The sequence below is a fragment of the Lates calcarifer genome, linkage group LG10 (genome assembly GCF_001640805.2).
Source record: "Lates calcarifer isolate ASB-BC8 linkage group LG10, TLL_Latcal_v3, whole genome shotgun sequence".
Lineage (NCBI taxonomy): Eukaryota > Metazoa > Chordata > Actinopteri > Centropomidae > Lates > Lates calcarifer.
The window spans coordinates 19,874,980-19,897,432 of record NC_066842.1 but is presented as its reverse complement, the minus strand read 5'-3'; the positions used below and the strand labels follow the sequence as shown (position 1 = coordinate 19,897,432).

Here is a 22,453-nt window from a genome sequence, read left to right as displayed (position 1 = left end):
AAAAGAAAGATCAAGCAGAAAACTGAAAACCTTTAATGCTATGGGAGTATGCTGAGGTTGCCAGACATCTTTCTGTAGGTTTCTGAGTGTCCACATGTCTCTGAACTCACACAAGGGCATGATAACTCAATTCTACAGCGGTATACCCCAAGATTACCAATGAATCTGGGGATTGAGAAAAGAATTCACAGATGTGCTGGCACAGAGGCCAGGCACCTGTATGTCTCCTTTTACTGTAACACCCAATCCCTCTTTAACAGGATGTTGAGATGCAACACATGAACATTTCTACAAGTGAATCAATGAGATTCACCGTGGAGTTAAATTTGTGTACTAAATACTACACCAACACACAAACACGGTGCTGACAAAACCAAGCTTTGATCACACAAAATGAAGGGATTTAATCAATGTGAGTCTCAATACTACTGAAATTTCCTCCTTCAGATCCTATTGTGGAGGAGGATTCTTTCCACAATTTGCATGTTTACAACCGGTGGATTGTCCCGTGTGGCTTCGCTTTACCGCTGTGATAATCATTCCAATGTGTCACAGTGGAGAAATTAGAATTGGGTGCGGGCCAGAGTCCATTTAGTCCACACGGTCCACTGAATGTTTAAGGACAAAAACTGCAACTCAGCAGCAAAACAAGACGAATGGAAAACAATTAGAGGGTACTGTAAGAGCAGAAATGAGGGGAAAACAGCTGAAGAGCAGCACTCAGTCTTTCATGGCTGCATTAGCATGCCCAACAATCTGCATGTGCTTAATTTCAGTACATTGCAAGAGAGCTCCCTGGCTGCTCATGAATCACTCTGTTTAAATGCTCACTCTGATCGTAATATATAATCTGATAGGGCAACAGCAGACCCAAAGTGGCACTCTGTGTGAGACTGAGAAATTATTTAAATAATAAGAGATGTGAATAAAGACAGACAAAGTGAAAAAACATTTTTGGAGTAGTTTTGGAGTCAAACCATGGACCAGTCTATTCATGGATTTGTTTTCTTCAAAATCCACAATGTCTTCTTTGTGTTCCTCTCAGAGCAGAGACACATTCTTGATCATAAAATTATTTCTGAAATTAGTTGATAAAGTAGATGTTAAAAAAGCATACACTGGACCATTGAAGCCGTGATGACTCCACATCCTCCTATCACTAGTGAACAGGTCGCTTGAACCATAATGGGCAGATGAGGTTAGTCATGTGAATCACACATGCAGTAAGTACTGTAACACAAGCAATGCATTACTTCTGCAACTGAAATCCATGTTTAATACATCCCAGCTACAGTTATGTACTAAACTAAAGTATTTTGTCTGAGCTCCGACTCTGTTAACTAAATTTAAAGATTATCTTATATATGCATTGCTGCCCAGCTTGAATTCTTATCTTGTTCTAATATTTGTAGAGAAAATAATGTACAATGTAATAAAATGGAACTGCTCTGAATAACACTGATCTGATTTAGTTAATGCACAGTTTTTGTTACTATAATACTAGTTATTAAATCACCACAGAATCTGAATTACATCAGTATATGATTATTATTACACAACATTGAACAGGAGTTTCTATTTCATATGTTATTCTACAAATTATGCTCTTTATTTTTTGGGGCTTTTTACAGATATTCTTTAAGGGTTTGTAAGCCAGTGTGACACATTTCAACATTTAAGCAGCAGTGAAACTCTGAGACAGACTGCATTTAAATAAAGAATGAATGCTGGGAGCCATTAAGCCACAAATAAATAAATGAGTAATGTGTTACATTGTCACTTGTGCTCAGACAGGAGCCCCCATGACTGATTGATATCCAATGTTTAATAAAAAGGCTTTAACACTAGTTTGGTATACTCTTGTCTGTGTGTCCTAAAATAGAGCACCCAGTGGCTGATGGTTCATGGGCAGCGACAGGCCATCTGACAGAAGCACTTCACACAGACTCTGCCTCCTGAAAATGTCTACAGCAGACTCTCTTTCTCTTTGTGTCTCTCTGTCCCCTGGCTGCCCATCCATTAATGTCTCTCCTCTCCTCTCCCAACACATTTTTGCTCCATCTCTCTCACACATGCCCTGTTTCCCTCTGCTTCTCCCCTCCTGTGCTGGGACCGCCAACGGTGATGATGGGACCTCTGCTGGGAAATGCAGTAGTCCTCTATAGCAACCATGCACAGGGGGAATTTCTACTGGGACTCAGAGCTCCAGCAGACTGTCAACCTATTCAGGTAATAGACTTGGACCCACTCTGCCTTCAGCAAGATAGCATACAAGTACACTGTGAGATGATGTAGCAGAGGGAATCTGCAGATAGCTCTTAGTTTGTTTCCCTTTCCTTTGTTTGTGTAAAGTGGCAGTTTGCCCATTCTGCATCTGAATGTTTTCATTTCTCTTATCCATTTCAATGGTTTTGGCAGCAGTTTATACAGTTTACTGGATATCTGGTTGCTTGTTTTGATTAGGATTCCTAAAAGCCATATTTACTGTAGTAAATATACAAACAGCTAACTAAAGAAAAAATTCCCAGGAGCACTCTAAACCTGTCATAGGGCTTTGAACGGTTCCAGTTTTCGTATTCAAATATACAAATTGAGTTTGTCGACAACTATGATTTTGGACTGTGTGTGTAAAATTATGTCTACAGTCAATCAGCACTGTTTCTGTTGAAATGCTCTTTTCCAGTTTCACAATTCAAAACGAAAAGATGAATAAGAGGATGGATATTTACTCATGTATTACACATGTATGTATGTCCATATGAGACCTTACAAAGGCTTACACAAGGTTTTTTTTACACTGGTATAGTAGCTGGAAGTCTAAAGTAATGCAGTTCTGGCTGACTGATTTTACATGCCAGTTTATTTGCTGAGACCATAAAAAGAAACCATAAATAGGAGCTATGGTCAGCAACTGAAACAAAAGCCCAAACTATATTTCACTTGTGTTGAAGTTCTAAACTATAGTTTGCAAAACTTTAAATTTAAAATATCATTTGACCTTAGAATGTGCTGAAGGAAAGGGGCCATTTAGGTTCAGAAGAAAGAAAAAGTTGTGGAAAAAATACACTGAAAGCATGTCTAAGTTAATTAAAATGAAGGCAATTTCATTACTGCGGGTCTGTTATTTGCTATAATACTTGTGGGTGAATCAATTATCCCTTGTGAAAGCTTAATGATTTTGGGAAAACAGACAAACCAGCAAATCTATACACGTCTCCATTGAGACAACTCTTTGCATGAGCAAGAATGATACCGCAGGACGTTGGTGCTGTGGGACATTCCTTTCCAAAACTGAGGTCTTACATAACATGCCACTATCGATTCTCAGACATGCTGGCTATAAAAAGAACCGGGTATGCAGTAGTTTTCAGCGAGAAGGAAAGCGAGGGACAATCTGAAAAATTTCCAGCCTCATGCTGTATCTCACATCTGTTAACATGGGGCTCTGTTTTAGGGATTCTCCATTCTCTCTCTCTCCGTTTCCATCTTCTCACAGTAGGCGAAGTCAGGGTCACAGCGCTGGCCGTCGCTGGCACTGTGCCTGTCAGGTTCGCTTATGCCTGATGAACGGTAGGCTGAAGCCAACCCAGCTCAAGTCACTTTCCATCACTGCGGCTGCACTTGCCTCATTTTACCCCACAGCTACGACATTCAGGGGTCGAGAGACCTGTTCAATCATCTGTGTGTGGAATGTCTTCTCTGTTACCCCTGCTGCCTTTATATGCTATTCTTCAGAATGACAGAAATTAAGAAACAGCATGTTTTGTATCCACTTTCAAACCACAGTTTAAAAAATATATATTTGACATCTTGGAAATATGCTAATTTGCTTTCTTGCTGAGAGAGAGATGACAACATAAATACCACTCTTGTATGCTTGTACAGTAAATATACAGCCAGCAAGTGGTTAGCTTAGCTTAGCAGCTGACTGGAAACAGAGGGAAAAAGTTAGCCTGGCTCTGTTCAAAGGTAGCCAGATATGCCTGCCAGCACCTCTGAAGATCACATGTTATATCATGACTGTTTAATCCATACAGTAGCCAAAGAATACATGTTGTGGTTGTTTGGAGGCTAACTTGCTTTTTTGGTGGTATATGGGATACTAGTGGTTTCCCCCTGTCTCCACTCTTTGTGCTAAGCTAAGCTAACTAGTGGTGGAGAGTGGCATCGATCTTCTCGTCTAACTTTCGATAAGAAAATGACTGACTACTCCTTTAAGTTGTACAACCCCAACACTGAATTCTACTACCTTTTTGTTTTTCTATAACTGTGTTTCCAGTATGCACAACCCCCCTCCGCCCGACTACCCATCTCCCTACCCCGACCAGAAGCGGTAGTGTGCATCCCCCATGTGAGGCAGGTGGGTGAGGGCAGAGGGCACTAGCTGAGCCCACCAGGCCCAATCCATCACACAGTGACAGGAGCCATTAGAGCATGGAGGAGCATCTGTGGAGCCCCAGGTAAGAATGTATGTGGTGGGCTGCATTCCCCTTTACCTCATCTAATACACAGCCAGGGTATGTATGACTGTCATATTTTGCATGCAGGGCCTATAGCTCATATATACCCACCTCTGCATGTTAACGTGAACTGCTACACATACATATGTTTGGAGGGACCTCCCACATCTCACATCTGTCCTCCCCCGCCCTGTTCCATCTCAGACATCCCTGAGGTCAGGCTTCTCCGGCCTCACCGGCTCCGTGACACCTGAGCTCTCAGCCCAGGTAAACTCTGTAACCCTCCAGACGCATTACATACACACACACACGCCTTAAGCAGTGACCTTGCACTAATGGCCAAAGTGTGAACAGAAAACAGGAGGTGTGAAAAGATAAAGTGTGTAAGCTTGACATTCACTGGGGGCCAGCTGGGTCTTGTCCCAGATTTGGAAATCATTTTCTAGTGGCTGCGTCGCCGGATGTTGGATGTGAACAAAAGCGACCGCAGAGGAACGTTTTGAATTTCTCTGAAGACATATCTGAGCCTTTGTATGTTCAGGAAGCTTCGATGGATGTACTACACTGACATGACATCACCAAGATAATTTCTCTTTATCCAGGTTACACTTTCAAAGCATCAGATTTCTGTATTGTGTTTTCAAAGAGTTGAGAGTTGAGGGAGAGAGAGTTGTTCTCATCATGGTCATGTCAGGAGTGTCAGCCCCTCAGGGACTTTGGTTTGTACTGTACCTCCATGTCAACAATCAGTATTGTCTCCCCAGTGTGAAAAGAACTTGCTAACACTTTCTCTCTGGATAAAAATGTGGACAAGGAGCGTAACATCATGTGGGGAGGTTGTCTACATTCAAACAAAAGAACAATGGACCCTTATAACTAAACAAAGCCGCACATAAAAGAAAAAGATGTAAAATTGTAGTGAAGATGTTTACATAGAATTATACGGCCAAACAGTTCTTGTTTTTTCCATAGCATAGAGCTTGCTTTTAGGCCAATTTCACTGTCTACAATTGTCCAAACATTTATTTTATTGGTCAACTAACAAAGAAAGAACACCTCAGGATAGACAATTTAGTGCATTATGCTATGGAATAAACACTGTGAGATCACTTTAAAAAACATTCTTTCCTCAACTAAATTAAGAGCTCTAATTGTGTCTCAGTATCTCTTATTGAAAATGAGCCTATTAACTAATGCTGTGCAGGAAACAGTCTCGTAAAAGGCACGTTTTTCCACATAAAGTGTGGTTACACCACACACACTCACCGTTGCCAACTATGTTACATTCAAATGCTGTAAACTCATTGCCTGGGAGTAGCTCAGTGCATAAGAACACATGGCCATAAATGCTTTAATCAGGTACAAAGGCAACTGTTGAATATCACCACTGTAAAGGTCAGCTTAAGTAAACAATTTAATGACAGGTTTTTTTTCCACTTTTGAAGACAGTACATGTCTTGGAAAGAACTAATTATAAACACCCTGTAAGCTGCAGACTTACACTGGCACTGGTTATCAACACTGTAAGTGCTGGTGGCTTCAACACTAAAAAATACAGGCTAATGACTGGGAGGAAAACAAAGGAATGTAATGCTTGTTGAAATGTGTATAGGAGTTTATGGGACATAAAAAGTTACATGGCTGCTTACTTCTGGCTCATTCTGTAAAGAAGAGGTGTTTTCTATGTATATATTCTCAAAAATATCTTTTAAAGTCTCGACTGTTGACTCTGATTTATCTAAAGAACACTGTGTTTTCCTTAGAAAGGTCACTCACGCATCCAAAGGTTGCACCAGATCTCTTAATAAAAGCTTTCTGCAGAGTTTGGATGCCAGAGGATGCCGAGAGCTTCGACTCTAGCGTCACCGTTAACCCAACATGTGCTTATTCAATTACTGCCTGGGCACTATTGTTTCCCTTTCTCCATCATTTTCTTTCATTCTTTCAGCCAGAGAAGTTCCTGTACCGCTAATATGAAACGCAAAGAGAAAACAGTCCCATACTCGTATTAGCTTTGTGCTGAATGTGCTGTATAATGTGGTGAATGTTTAATATTTGCAGAGTCTGTTGGAGAGTAAAATGTTGGCACGTGTTTGTCTAATCCCTTTTTAAGATTTTGTATTGCCCAGGGACAATTAAATTTGGATGAATGGAAGAAGTGGATCCTTGTAAGCTCTGAAGCTGACACTACACAGACACAAAGCCTGCAAGAAGAGACACATGTACAGTACACAAACGAATCATAGTCTATTGAATTTGACAATATGTCCTGACCTAATTTGAACATGGAGTGCTTTAATGTAAAATGTCTGTTTTTCCACTTTTTTTTTTTTTAATTGCTACAGTCCTTAAAGAAACCATGTTGCAAAAGCTTTTTGTGGACGTATGATTCTACTACTCCAAGATCTGTTACGAAAATTTAAAGTCATGCAACATACAGTATAACCAATAAATCAAGATAATATCCATGCATTACCTCTTTCCCCTGATTTGCATGCAGAGGACCTGCAGTTAAAGTCTTGATGAAATGAGTTATGAACCTACATGGAATTGCAGTGAGGCTCCCAGCCTCGACCGCCTATAACCTTCAAAACCGCACACAGAAGCTGTAACGACACAACGGCAGATTTGCAGCAGATATAAAACTCTAATGTAATTGACTGCACGCCACAATCAGATAAGCGGGCCCATTTCACCATTTCCAATGTTAAATGTCAGATGACTTCAGCTGAGTGGAGAGCTCTGTGATAAAACGTGGTGAAGGCCCATTGTGGCCTGTCAGTCACGCAACAAGCCGCCCTCTTTAGTCCAACTGAAGCATGGGTTTTATGTTCTCAGATGAGGAAAAAAGCACGGTGACAGTTCTTTTTTTCATGCATTTATGCCTAGTTTCCCTCTTATCACAGAACATTAATGTTACAACGCAAGTGTTCCCATTCATACACTTCAGCTTGGGGAGTTAGCCGCTGAGTTTTCAGCACCTGATAGATCTCAAGCCTGAACTCGAGGGGGTGGAGGGACTGTATTTATTTTCACTGTGATCATTTTCAGCTCCGTACAGAATTTAATGTTCATACGGGCGGTTGAAAGCCCAACTTGCCCTGAGGAATAACTCCCTTTGCTTATCATCAGTCAAAGTGACTGCCTCTCTCCACAGAGACAGAGAGAGATGAATGTACACTCTGCATTAGTGGACTGTTTGCCATGAGGATAACAGATTGGGTCAGAGTGCTCATACATTTGAATCTGAGATCAGAGAGCATCATTACATTACAAGCAGACAAGTCTTATAAGACAGAAACCTCCCAAGTTAATGTGATTGAGGTGTTGATGACAGCTCTCTGTCTGTGCTTCCTTTCATGTTGTCTGTGGTGCGATTAAATGACAGGCTACGGTAATGACAATTGTCAGCTCAGAGTTGCATGTTAGGAAAATCAAGCCATGTACTGCAGCTTCACTTCCAGAAAAATACGCCGTTTTACAGTCATCTCCCAGCAGAATGAAAAAAAAAAAAGACAGTTGTTTTCCAAAAGTGCCTGACAACCCACGCAGTTCCTTATTTGTCTCCTCCATGTGAATGAGCTGTAGCCTTACTTTTCCTCTTTGCTGCAAAAAATAATAGGATTTCTCTTTTCAGACTCTAGCTACAGTGTTAGTTTCTCCATTTAAACTATCTGTATTTGTGGCATATTGAAATAAAACTTGTTGAATATGATACAGGTTTTTTCTTTGTCATGATTTAAGTGTAAAATACAGATATACAATATATATACAGCCTGGATGTGTGCGGTATGCAATGTTGAAAATATATATATACACCTTCAGTCTTCATTTTGTTGAATTAAAACTAAAATGAATAAAATCTTATTCAGACATTTTGTAAACATTAATTCCGAATTGAAACATGGTAAATATACTTTAAATAAATCATTTTTTCCCCTCTCACAAATAACTTCTAAGTTATGATTTCTTTCTGATATAGCTGTTAACAAACACCCACAGCATGTTTCTGACAAGACATGAATCTCAACAGTCTAGGGACAGAGGGTGTCATCAGCTGAACTGATGACAGAGTTTTGAGGTAAATTTGTGATCGCTGGGCTATATATCTAAAGTTAATGTGACTTGCTTTTGAAGAAAGACAGAATTTTAAGTGTAAAATTGATTCAATCAGTGGCAAAAAGTTTGGGTGTCACTGACCGTGTCACCACACCTGCACTGTTTGAACCTTGGAAATATAGCAAAGGTCAGACCAGATTGTATCTGGCACTTTTCACTGTGAAGTAACTGATTGATGCATTAGTCTTCTCTTGTCTTGACTGCTGCAATGCTCTTTTAACCCGTCAAAGAAATGGAGTAGACTTCAGCATGTGCAGAAGAAGCTGAATCAATTTTTAAATGCTGTTACTATTTTGAGAGGCTCTGAATGGTTTTACATCATACTCAGCCAACCGTCTGTCCCTCTATACTCCTAGCTGCTGCCTTGGGTCATCAAACACTACAGCACAAACATTCAACTACAACTTCTGTAAATTCCTCAAAGAAACATTTTAAGACCTATCCTCTGAATCTTGCTTTTATGTAGTGTCTTGTTGCCACTGCTCGGTTTCATTGTATTTTAAATTGTTTACAAATTCTAACTGTTTCAATCTGTTAAAGATGTTTTATGTAATTTTCTGTACAGCACTTTGAGCTGCATCTTATGTATGAAAGGTGACATACAACTAAAGTTTATTATTGTATAATTATTTTAATTATAACCACCACGCACTTAGTGGTGATCATTTTTATACAAAACTACAAAGAATCAAAAAACCATAATCATCATCAGGCACACAGCACACACATCAAAAGCTACACTGGATGCGCTGTGAACACATCTGCCACTGGAGACACTTGCCAAGTTAGTTAACCATGATGGCAAACCATGAAAGAAATCTATAGGGCCTACTCCATGCCAGAAGTGTAACTATCTGCCAGTCCATGTTTTTTTTTTTTTTCCAAAGACAATTGGATCAGCAGGGTTTGTGGATTTTCAATCAAAAAGTTGAAAATCTGTCAGCTCTGAGGCATCGGCTCCTTCAGCCCTTTTGGCCCTGTTTCCTCTCTTGTCTAGCCATGCCTGACGAGCCATTAGAAGGCCTGTCTGCCTGCGGCAATGGATGGGCTGTACTCCAGAGGACACAGGGAGTCAGATAAGGCTTAAATCATGAGAGGACAACGCGGAGAAGAAGGCAGCAGCAGAGGCTCCTCAGTCTTCATTACCACACAAGGCTGAGCACTAAAAGAGAAGGGCTGGATTTGCAGTTCAGTTTTCTCTCTTTGTTTATGTCTCTCTTAGTTTTTTGCCTCTAATCCTGCTGACACCTATCCTTCCTTGCCGCATAACATTTCTTAGAGTGTTGTTTTGCTGGGGCGTGCCAGAGAACCACCTTCTCATTGGTTGCACTGCAGCTCTTTTGTCACGTTTGTGCACATGTCCTGTTGAATTTGTTATGATGGGTAGAGTCATGGATGTCACATTGCCTAGACAGCAAACAGTAAATACTTGTGACAGGAGCTGTTGAGGGGAAAAGGCTACTTAATGGCTGGTTGCTTCAAAAGCGACAAGAGAATATAAAATGGCCATCACTTTTTGTTATCTCAGCTTTTCTGTTTTGAAAAATGTTTTCATTTTCTTCTCCCTCTATCTCCCTGTGAAATGTGGATATACCAGCAAAGGTGGGCACACACATACACATACACAAAAAAAAACAAAAAAAAAAACACACACACATTGTGCACAGTGCACGAAAACACATGCACAAAACTATTTGTTCCAATGCTAATGTGTAACACGTGGCTAACAGCACGCTTTTCATCACTATGCTATGATCTATGAAGACATTATCCATCATGAAATAATAAATACAAATGGGCCGATGAGCAATTAGCTACATTCTCACACTGTGTTTGGTTTATTGACTAAATTGGTCTTTAATTTTGATGTCTTTAACAAATTCCTGTCAGAGACAAGAAAATAATGTATGGCGCTTTTCACAGTGGAGGCATGTGAAGGGACAGATTTGGAAGTGAGCTGCAGTACAAGTCATGATCTGAAATTATGTTAGAGACCAGACTGTAACCTTGTTAAAAATTAAGTCAGTTTAGTCTGAAAAGGTTAGGATTATAAGGATAAAAATAAAAGCATTACTGATGGTTTATGGCCATAATGATACTCATCATCCTCGTCAAGGACATTTATTTCAGAATACCCATCAAGAGCTGAATTACATGGGTAAGACTATAAAACATAATTACTGAATGTGCCCCATGTACAGACTCAGAGAAAAATATTGTTTGTTTTCCTTTCCAACATGTGTGCTTCCTTACATTTAATGGAAAACACAACAATCTGACCTGAGTGACACAGCTGTGCATACACAGGCAAATGTTTTTCAAATTATATTGTGATGAAAAGCAAACAAAACACACACATACTGTACACATACACGGACACAGACCTATATATATATATCAACTTTCCAGCGTTGTTTGCCAGGTTCTTGGGAGTCAGGGAGCGGGAGCAGGAAATCAGATACATGTGAAAAAACAGCACCACGGGGCAGAGAGCAAACTTGTTTACCTTGTAGACGAGCATGATGACCTGTCGCAATTTGAGCCTGTGGAAAACACAGACGTCGTACAGCGCGGATACAGCCAGGACGGTCACTCCGAGCTCCTTCCACAGCATGCTGCAGGCGGCGCAGCCCAGGCTGCCCACGAACCAGACCACGAGCCGCCAGGGACCGGCGTGGCCTCGCAGCGTGCAGTGACGTATGTAACACAGCAGGGACAGCAAGAAGAACAGAGCGGCGCCTTCGTCAGCCCGGCCCACGATGCCCGCCACCGCCTCAGTGTGAATGGGGTGGGAGGCGAAGAGGAGGCCGGCCAGCAGGCTCCACAGGCCTCCTCCGAGCAGCAGGCGAGCCAGTGAAGTGAAGAGGCCCGTCACAGCTCCGTGGAAGGCCACGTTAACCAGGTGGTAACCCCAGGGCTCCAGCTCTCCCACAGCGTGGTTGAGGCGGAAGGAGAGGGTGCAGAGGGGCCGGTAAGACTTATGACTGCCACTGTGCGTGAGTAAAGTGCCCCAGAAGTCATCGTAGAAGATATTTGTCCAGGGGGTCTCTGGAAGCAGGTCTTGATTGGTCTTGATTGCACGGCTGTAAAGAGAACGGAGAGGGTTAGAAAAAGACTTTTGGGTACAAAAAAACATGATGTACTGCAGATGGATGGATCAAATTAATATTTGATGCAATACTGAATGCTGACATTTTTGTCAATTCAATTAATGTCACTGCTTCACTGCCTGTGTCACTGCCTGACCACTTTACCGCTGTGCCACATGCAATAAAAGTCCTACGTCTGAAAACAGAGTTTATTGTATTTCCTACTGGCAACGCACTGCAGATTCTCTGAGGATGCACAGCTATTCTTTACCAGTGCAGACTAAGCAGAAAATATAGGTTGCTACGAAATGAAACTTTGCATTTGCTCACAGTCCCACCATCTCCACCCCCCCACACACCCCTTGAGAGCGTGGTCATGTGGCATTCACTTCAAGGTCTGGGCAGCTTTGCCACCACAGCAACGGTTCTTACAGCTGTGGACTCGGGGGATTAAGCAAGCAAGCACCACACCCTTAACCACAAACAAATACAAGGCACGCAGTAGGGGAACGCCATGTTGGCAAAATGCAGCTTCGAAAGAAGGCGACCGGAGGTGACAATCAACACGGCAGCTCTGAGTTTGTCCGCACAGAGGATGAAACAGCAGTGGTGAAAAACGGAGAGATATGTCCATGTATGTTTAAAAACATTTCTAAACACCATATGTGTACTTTCAGCTTCTCTTAGCTGGCATTGCTACAAAGTAAGAGGCCTGTTTGACTTCCCTCTATTAGGATGAACCTGCGTGACCTAACCTAATGCTGCTACATCAGCCACAAGCTGTGTGTGTCAGTGGCTGCGGGAGGGGGGGTCAAGAGAAGGGAAGAGAAAGGCACGTTCTCCCACCAGGAGTCCTTAAATTTTAAATGTTTTTCCTATCTCTTCTGCCCTGCTATGAGGTGTCTGACAGAGTGGCAGGCCTCTGTTGCTTACACTGGGAGATGCTGGTGCTGATGATTTGAAGGCAACAGAATGAGACCCCGCAGAGAGAAGGTGGTTGGCAATCACGGAGCAGAAGTGTTGTAATTAAAGGCATGATCGATGGGACACGACACGTGATAACAAGCCAAGTGCGCCAGGCTGCGATGCGTCCTCAGCGGCAGCCAGAATTAACGCACTCGATTAGCTCAAAGAGAGCTGGGTGGAGAAAAGATGTGGAGCCTAAAACAGCACAAGGGGAGACGTAAGTGATACTTTTTATCTAGGAATTAAAATAAACATAAAAGTGAGAAGAATGAATGAACCCAAAAAGCAGTTGACTCGAGAGTAATGAACTGCTTCCTCAGCTGTTCTGAGGCTCTTAAGCATAACACTTTACCTTGGCAAAATCCCGCTGAACAACTGCCACCTCTCAATACCAGAAAGCTCACGGGGAGTTTGGTGTGGTGCAGCGGGGACTGGGGCATGCATCAAATCACTAAATGAACTGGCTCTCTCTGAGAAGGGTGAGCAGAAATAGCCCCCTCTCATGATGGATCTAAGGGAAATAAATAGTACCTGGCCTCAGGATGTTGGAAGGGGCATAGAAATAATCAGCTGGGATATAATAAAAATGCCTCGGATGTCAGTGCACAGATGATTGGGTTTCTCTACCTTCTCTAGTCAGGCCGACGGAGGCTCCAGCCCTCCACCGGCAGGCTTAAGAGCTGGTAGCCCAACTCTCCACTCTCATGACTCAGATATGCCAGTTTATTTTCTCTGGCCCATTTGTCAAGTGAGATCTTCATTCCGCCACAAGATGCTCACATAAGAGGCATTATGGTTCAATTACATCTCAAAGCCATTTTGGAGACAAGTGCGCTCTTTTTCCATTGCACACTGCAGAGGAGCCAGTGAGGCCAGATACATTATATATTGCCTCAAAACCACACCAGATTTTTCTGGCAGGGGAGCACAGACAAAAGCCAGTGCCAGTCAGTCAAAAGCCCACTGCGTTTACGGCCTTGGCTTCCTGAGTCGCCGCGCATGAGGTTCACCTCTCAAGATTGTCTCCTTCTTATATGTCACAAAAGCCGGCGAGCACCTAACGCGCTGCGGTTGAAAAGCAGGGAATTGAGGAACGCTGAGAAAGAAGGGGGTGTAACCTCTTAACCCACTCTGCGATATCTACTCCGAGCAGATGAAAGGGATACACCCACAGCTGAATTAGCACATTTGTATTATAGTCCAACTAGTCATGGTGAGTCTTCCCAATCTATGGCAAGTCATTAATCCACTGAATTTCCTCATCATCAGCACCAGACCCTAGTCCTCCACTGGCTAAGAGGCCAGCTGGAGAGAAAGATTGAGTTTCTGCGGCTGGCCGGGCCCATGCTTCAGTGGAGCTGGCGGCGGGGAGGACCTCTCTGTGCACTGCAAACCTTTTCCAGTCGGGAGCACATTCCTCCCCCGACCGCCAGCCTGCACGCCGACTCCCAGAGGAATGAGGCGATCACGTGACCACTAACAAGAGAGGCCCCCCCCCAAATAACTTTTTCTACCCCCCATTACTGTTTCACCATCCAATTCCTTCACAGGCTCTATGGCTCTCAATCATGTGCCTCAATCTGTCACAGTCTGTTGTCACAATATGGACTGAAACAGGGGGTGAGGTCAGAAACATAAGCTTTATACTTTTTTTATGTGAACAAATTATTACAAGTAAAGGTTCTTGTCTACTTGTGTAAATACAGTATGGAATATTTAGCAAGAGGGATAAACTTATTAAGAAAGGCTTTTGTACTTATTGTGCGTATTATACTGTACACAGTACCACTAATCTGAACGACTACGGTGAACCCAGATACCCTGAAAAAGTTAACATTTCCTAAGCTGAATATTTTACAAAAGTGTGAAATGAATCCACCAAAACAAAGATGCGTGATCCTGCCGAAGAGACGAAACAAAAGCGGCAAAGTGTCTGTTGTTCATATCAAAGGCCTGACTAACTCTTCTCCAAGCTTCACCAAAAAGACTTTTATTCCAACACCACATCAGAAAGCAAACACAAAACCCCGAAAATACCCCCTTTCTTCTACAGTGCGGCGACTGTTCCCACTTTGTCACAAAGCTGTCAAATGTGTGAGACATTCTTTGTCTGTTATTTGTCTGCGAGTTTTTCTTTTTTGACAAAAGTGGAGACGAGAGTGTTGTTTTTATTATTCTGTTATATAGTTTGTCATTTTCAGAAAATTTACAAGGGACATTTTTTACACAGAGTTGCAGACCATTTAATTATAAACCCAGAATGAAATCAATTTCTTACACGGGTGTCCCTTGAACCCTTTTTTGCTGAGCTCAAAAGCATTTCCATGAAAAATGCTCCTGCTATCTCCTTATCTCCTTAGCTGAGAAATAATCATGTGAGAGCTAACCTCTTTACCCCTGGAGACACTCTCACTTATAATGTGAATGCACAAGCAGGATAAAGAAAAATAGCCAAGGCCAACGACTACAGGTTCCCATGTAAAGAGACCATCTAAAATTGAAGATCGATTGGCTTTTTGATGCAGAGCCTGGGCGGCGGTCACAGACATAAGGGATGAGACCACATATTAGAGATGAGATTGAAAACCAAGGACATGTCATCAGGATTTTTCCTTTTACAACTACCCAATGAATTTGAGATGAAGCTATGAGTGAAATGGAGCTGTATGATCGAGTGAAAAACCTTTTTAAAATCCTCCTCAAAGTCTGAAGGAGAAGGACATAAAAATAGGCAAACCGTCCTCACCGAGGAATGCAGGGCTGTCTGTCCACAAATAAATCACACAAGAGAAAAGCACAAGACTTCTTTTAAAGTAACAGATGCTGATGGGCATTCAAGAAGTAAACAGAAAATATGTCAACACCCACTTTAGTTATGATTTAAAAATGAAAAAAAAAAATGTCAACTAAAATTTTAAATTCCACAAACTGCAAACTCCTGTGTGTGAGTCTCAGGAGTTCACACTGAATCCTGTTTGTTGAACCTGATGACCCAGAAGTGAACCACAACAGTGCACAGATAAGACTGGACTAATTAATAATATTCACACTGATTCCACAGTGGGTGACAAAGTACAGACAAACCAGCCCTCAGTCTGGATTCTGAAACGCTGAAGAGAAAGCATATAAAGATTTCCATTTGTGACAGCATGAGAAAAGAAAATCAAATCTGGTGGGTGTCTGGGGGAAAGTGATCGAAGGTCTGCCAACTATATGTCATCACCCGGCTTCAATATCTGAAAGAGGCACAGTGGTATTTTTAGGCTGCCCACAGAGACACCGGGGTAGCCCACTCAGTGTGTTTCCGGCATGCTCTTTTGTCTAATGTTTCTTCCCATGGGCATGCTAGCAGGTCATTAATGGCATACCTCCACTGCACTTACGGTACCTAATATAGAAAAAAACGGTCTTTTCCTATTGCTAAAAATATATATTCAATTTGTTTTCTTTACTAGAGGGCCAAATAATAAAGAAAATAAAGTAAAAATAACATCTCAACAGCTTAAGTTTAATAGGCTATTTAAGAAAATATTAGTCTTTCTGCTCACAAATCCTTTCATGACATGAAGAATAAATAACGTCCTATTTTGTGCCTTTGGGGTGCTGTGATTAATGTGTTCAGCACATCAGAAAAGCAATCCAACTCTCAAAAAGCTCATTTGAATACATCAATTATTAATGCAAAAGGTGATGGGGATGAAAAGCACAAAAATGAGGGAACATAATTTGCCAAAAGAGAGAGAGGGGAAAATATACTATTTGGTAGCATTGTTACAAATAGCTTCTCCAAGCATGGGGATATGGGACCTGCAAGCCATTGGCAGAGCAAGCAAACAAGATAAAATGTAATCAAGCATTAACGTTTTAAGACTAGCTCAGCCAGGGAGGAAAAAAAAAACACCTGGGTCCCATTCAACATGGAAAGAAAAGGTCCAAATTTCTGTTGGCTTATGTTCAGAACTCTTCATTTCCGTATCTTCAAGCTAAAATGTAATTAATTACTCCAGCATCAAAGTGTCACTGAGCATTTTCATATTTTAGTTTTAACAACAGAGCAGCACAACGAAGGAAAGAGGAGGACAAACAGAGAAAGCGGCTGCGGGGTAGCTCACTGTAGCAAACAACACTGCTGAGGCCACCGTAAAATCCCTATTGTCAAGAGTGAATGGCTGCTTTCTTTCATTTGACATATGCCATTAGTAAGCCTATAGTAAAAGCTCTTAATAAAAGAAAACAGCCTCGGGGAGCACTGGAGAGAATGTTGAGTGTTTTTTTTTCTTTTTTCTTTTTTTTTTTTTTTTTTTTTTACCACAAGACAGAATTTAAATATAACAGGTATTCTGAGAAAGCAACTGTAAGACTCACCTTCATCACATTTTTCCATCAGAATACGAGATTTTAAACTAAATTGAAGCACTGAAAAAAAAAATGTTGGATTTGAATTGTGCAGTAACACAAATCTTTTATTTTCCTTTTCCTTTTATAGATTTACCATTCCTGAGAGCAAATCAAAAAGAGGGTGTTACACTATTATCACTGGCTGTGGACACCTGATGAGCCCCTCCATCATTGAAATTAATGAAAGGCAGCAGAGTGAAGATGGATGAGATACTGGCGATGGCGATAAAGGTCAGGGACTACGGTAATTAGGACTGAATCTCCTCTGTACTCCTAAAGAAGAATTCTGCCCTCCAATAATCTTACATTCAGTATCCCTTTGTTTCATTGTTGCATAAGTTCCGTGTTTGCTTTTTGGTCTACCCATGCTTCTGCTACCTGCTTCATCTAAATTTCTATCTCTGCCATTCCTGAGATAATTTCTTTCTGTATGCTTATATGAAATTGGTGGAAAGTGAGTCAAGACACGTTTTCTCTTCTGAGTCACTGGCACCAAAACCTGACCTTTAATGTTGATATTTTGGACGGTTTCCTTTTCTTTCTCCTGCTACAGAAATATCTTGTTGTAACATCATCTCTTCAAGTTGCAACTTATCCATTAGATGAGGAGAGATACACTCCCTAACAATAAAATGGATGTGCAAATTTATGATCCATTGCGTCAAGCTTTGCTGAAAGTGTTAATGTGTTTATGACTATATGTTTTGGTAATATACTTTATCATACTGCACAGAGATCTCACTAAAGGCTCACTGAAAGGGATCAAAGTGTTTTCCAGAGTGCAACATGCAACACTGTGTCTAATTCACCCAGCAGCACTCCCTAACTAAGTGGAATAGGTCTTCCCCTCAGGGAGGGTATTTGCATTGCTCCACTGGCACAGTCATACACGCTCACTCCATTTCATGGCACAGTAGACAAGCAAACACTGGGACACTGAGACTGAAGCAGGGCAATCTCGCCCAGCCCTGCAGAGTGTTTTAGCGTGTTGAATACCCGTGCCTGCTGCCTAGCATCCCTGATCAGCCCTTTGTGCTGTAAGGGGACAGGCACAGTAAGGCATATCCTGAATACTGATCACTGGAGCTAACTAGCCAGCCAGCAAAACCAACCAACCAACCAGTGAGCCACACTTCTATCCAGCCAACCAGGCTGACAGAGCAGGAATCCTGGCAGCCCAGCATTGAATCCCATGATGTGAGGTTGCCAGGGGCGATTCTGAGACCTGTCCAATCCTCTGATGTCCAGCAGAGGCCTTAGGGCCACAGCCTTGTTTGATAAAGCTGTCTGGAATTCTATCTCTATTACTGTCTTTGTTATTCTCTGACCAATAGATGTCAAGTTTTCAGCACTTAAATAATATTTTATTGACTTTGGCAACACAAGTTCATACAGTTGGATTAATCATAATTCCAGCATGAAAAATACTGCTTAACAATGGCTGAGAATGTTGTTGCTGCTCTTCAGTATCAAACCAAAAACTCCACAGACAAAAACATCCTCAATCACCGCCCATCATTGCACTCTAAACAAACCACATTAATGTCAAAGTCACATTTAAGCCCAAGTGTAAAGTTGTGTGATGTTTATAGTCAGTTCCAGGTGTAAAGGCCAATTACAGGAGCTGCCCATGCAGTGAGCAGAGCAGGGTGATATAGTACACTCTGATTATTGTATCCAATAAATCTGTCAACATGTGTAGGGCTGTGGCAAGACAGCAAAAAGCTGCCCCTGTACGCCTCTCTTTCTCAGGCAGTAACTCTTCTCTCTTTTCTTCTGGCTAAACAAAAACTGTTGCTTTGCATCTGTCACTACCTCTGTCTTCGACTGGTTGCCTCGTTGGTAAGGCATAGTGGGCAGTCAGAGGTAAGAACTTTCCACAGCTGCAGTTCAGGTGGTTTTCATAAGAGTTGGTTTACTCCTTGAGGGTGAAAGTCAAATGGAACCCTTGTGCTTCCACATAGAGACACACAAGCACCTGTCTTTTAAAAATAGAAAAGAAACTTGCAGCCCTGTGAGTTTGCATTCAGGCACGGATGTACTTCGAGCTAAATGCTGATGTTAGCATGCTAACATGCTCAGAGCGACAATGCTAACACTCTAATGTTTAACAGTTATAGTGTTTACCATGCTCCCCATCTTAAATTAGCATGTTAGCATGCTGATATATGCGATTGGCTCTAAACACAAAATACAGCTGAGGCTGATGGAAATATTGGCTCTAGCTGAAGAGTCAGGGATCGCCAGAGTTATTAAAAGTCACCCTGGGGGTGGGGGTGGGGGGGGCATAAATGTGAGTGCCAAATTTCATGGTAATCCATCCAATAGCTGTTGAGCCATTTCACTCAAAACCACAAATGTGAACCTCATGCTATCGCTACAGGAAAAGTCACAGGATAACTAAAGTCATTAAGATTCATCCTCTGGAAACTCTGAATGTCTGTTCCAAATGTCATGGCAATCCATCCAATATCTGTTGAGGCTAATAAAAAGAGTTATACAGCTGAGGACAAATGCTAGACAAAAAATTTAAAAAAGGAAAAAAAAGACAGGAAGCTAAAAATGCACACAAGGAAATATCAGTATATCAGCACAGGTCTTAAACACTGACACCAAATTACCATTTGACCAGATAAAAATGTATTCTTGCTATTAAAGTAGGATCTACTGCTGGAAAAAATCACACTTGAGAAGGCTATTATGATAACACATAATATTATATTTCTTTTTCTAATACAGTTGTGATGTCTATATAGTGTAGAATATGTTTTAGAATGGTCACAATGGTCACCAAATTGAAAAATTCAATTTCTCAGTGTCCTCTTAGGGCTTTTTAGCCAATTTAAATCTAAAGTGGAAAATTTAACCAAACAGGTTGTATTAAATGAACGTCACAGCCCAACAAAAATCAAGAACATGGTCTTTGTTCTCAAACTAGTTCTACCTCCATGTTTCCTCCCAGTCTGACCCATGTCTAATGCTGCAGTAGTCACCCAGGCTCTGCTTGGATGGGGCCACTCCACAGCACTCCTCCTCACAACAGGAGGGCTTTTGTCACGCTCTGACCTTTTTGGCCATGTGGTAATAAATTAGTTTGATTTGTTCCTCCTCCCATGTTTAGAGTGCTTCTCTTTCACATGGAGAGGGAGATCAATGCAGGGGTTGGCTACTCTTCTAGGGCCGTGTTGTGTGCAAGACCCATCCAGTCTGGCCCATCACTGGGCCGTTTAAGCGTTCTGGTTGAGGCATGGAGGATGCTGACCCATGGAGGGGTTCAGTGAGGCTTGCACCAAACGGATGGGACCAACAGTGTAGGGTGGAAAAATCCTGTACAAGCCAGAGCTCAGAATGGATCTCTCCAGCATTTTGCCATCCTTCTTCCCAAAGCTTTTTGCATGGAGGGGCTTTACGAGGCACAGCAGCCCTGAAGGATGAGCCTGAATCATGGCACATCACCGCGGAGGCCTCCGCTCACTGATGTTTATTGCATGGGGGCTTAAGTGCAGGAAGAGCCTTTGAAAATGCAAGTGGAGCAGAAAGGAGAAGACATCTTTAGTGCTCCGACCATCTTATATGTTCAGCATTTGAAACAGCTGTGTCTTGTCCCAGTTCTCCTTACGGTTATAAGGCTCTTCTGTTTAAATATGAAGAAGCTGCCTGAGTGCAAGAAGACTCAAGGAGCTCGTCCTCCTGCAGGCGCTGTGATTAGTGGCTATTTTCTAGAAGCCCTGCACAATCAATCACACACAAACAAAAACGAGAGAGAACCAATCAGCTAAGGCCCTAACAGTGCAGGAGAAAGCATGCAGCTGTAGAGTTGGAGAAAGAGAACAAGTGACACTTTTCTTATTGCTCAGACCATAGTGTTACTGATTTTATACAAACCTCTAAAGCTGACATTTTGTTGCTTCTCCTCCTTGCTCACCACAAGGCAGCAACCAGAAAGCAGCATGAAAGCTTACTTGGTAAATTGGGACACACACACACACACACACACACACACAAAGAATCATTACATTAATGAATGGCAGCGTTCAAGGATGCAGCCCTGAGTGATCTCATTAGATACTATCACAACAGGCCAGTGTTCTCACACTGCTTTCAACCCAGCCGTTTTTAAACTCTCCCATTTGGGCTCCAGTTCCAGGCCCTAATTGAAGGCACATGTAGCCTACTCACACACATATCGAGAGCCCCCATCGACAGCCACGTGTGTGTGTGTGTGGAGGCTGTCAGTGTTAACATGGAGGGATGGGGGTTTGGTGTTCCTTCAGCAAAGAGCACAGGTCTTTCAATAACAGACTGGACTAATGCAGCTCTGATGGCTGATATTGCTGCTTCATTAACTTTTGCTTGCTTTTAGATAGTCATGGCCAGTGTGAGCTGGTACACAAGGAGGAAATCAGGTTATGGTGCGATTGTAATCTTATTTATTTCAACGTAAATTGGAAATGGAAAACTAGGCTTGAAGGAGTTGATGCATATATGCTAAAAAAGGAGATGAAAGATCAGCTGGACTCTTGGCTAACAAATACTGTTTAAACGTGTATCTGAAAGAGTCAAACTGCAAATAGAGAGCGCTCAGGTAAATATAAAAGAAACAATGTGATCCATCTCCTTTGGCTGAGGCCTCGTGTCAGTGCAAAGGGAACCTAAATATCGCTGCCATTGCGTGAGACTGTGCTGCCTTGTAAACCCGTAAACATGTCAGAGAGGAACCCAAATAGCCTCTTACGTGTTTTTAAATGCTTTGTCTTCCACATGGTGTCAATTTGCATTTTTGCAAAGGAGCTCATTTAAGCATTTAAAATTTTACAGCCGCCAAATCACACAAACCACACCGCCTCCGTAACCAGCGCCTGTGCTTTTTATGGACTTTGGATTTCCTCATTTAGTTTTCCATTTAAAAAGTGTAGAATCTCTCAAATACATAAATTAAAACAAGTAAACACCCTGCTTGGTTGATTCCATGTGTTCAAGTCATTACTGAAGAGCTTTGCATTTCAGTCAAATGCATCACTGTAACCGTCAATGTAAAAGTGTCATTGTACACAGTATTAAGATTACATAAACTGATGAGGTGAACCTCTGCAAAATCCAATATCCCTAGTCTTGTGTGTATTACAAATTCAGCGTACATGTATCTGATAATAGGCCTTTGTGCCATGAAATGGCTGAAAATGGAAAACCTCCTCGATTAACAGTAATGTTTCCTCCTGTGTCTTCATGTCTCCTCGGTATTGTATTGTCACTCCTGTCTATGAACCACAAAAGACTTTCCCCCAGCTAATCTCTCTCTCTCCGAGTCAATAACATTCACAGGCAATTTTCTTCAGTTCCCATTGTCAGGGCTAAATTGAATTCCAAACTAAGATACAGCATATACAGCAAGAGTCAGCACTATTGGATTTTCTAATAGCA

General features: G+C 41.9%; 1 protein-coding gene across 2 annotated transcripts in view; it reads right to left on the bottom strand.

Moving 5' to 3' along the window:
- The window catches only part of tmtc2b (transmembrane O-mannosyltransferase targeting cadherins 2b), a 90,160-nt gene that overhangs the window by 37,821 nt on the left and 29,886 nt on the right, over positions 1-22,453 (bottom strand). For both annotated transcript variants that reach the window (XM_051073530.1, XM_018703473.2), the window contains exon 2: positions 11,086-11,662. In XM_051073530.1, the coding sequence (XP_050929487.1) occupies positions 11,086-11,662 (577 nt within the window). The remainder of the gene's footprint in view (positions 1-11,085; positions 11,663-22,453) is intronic.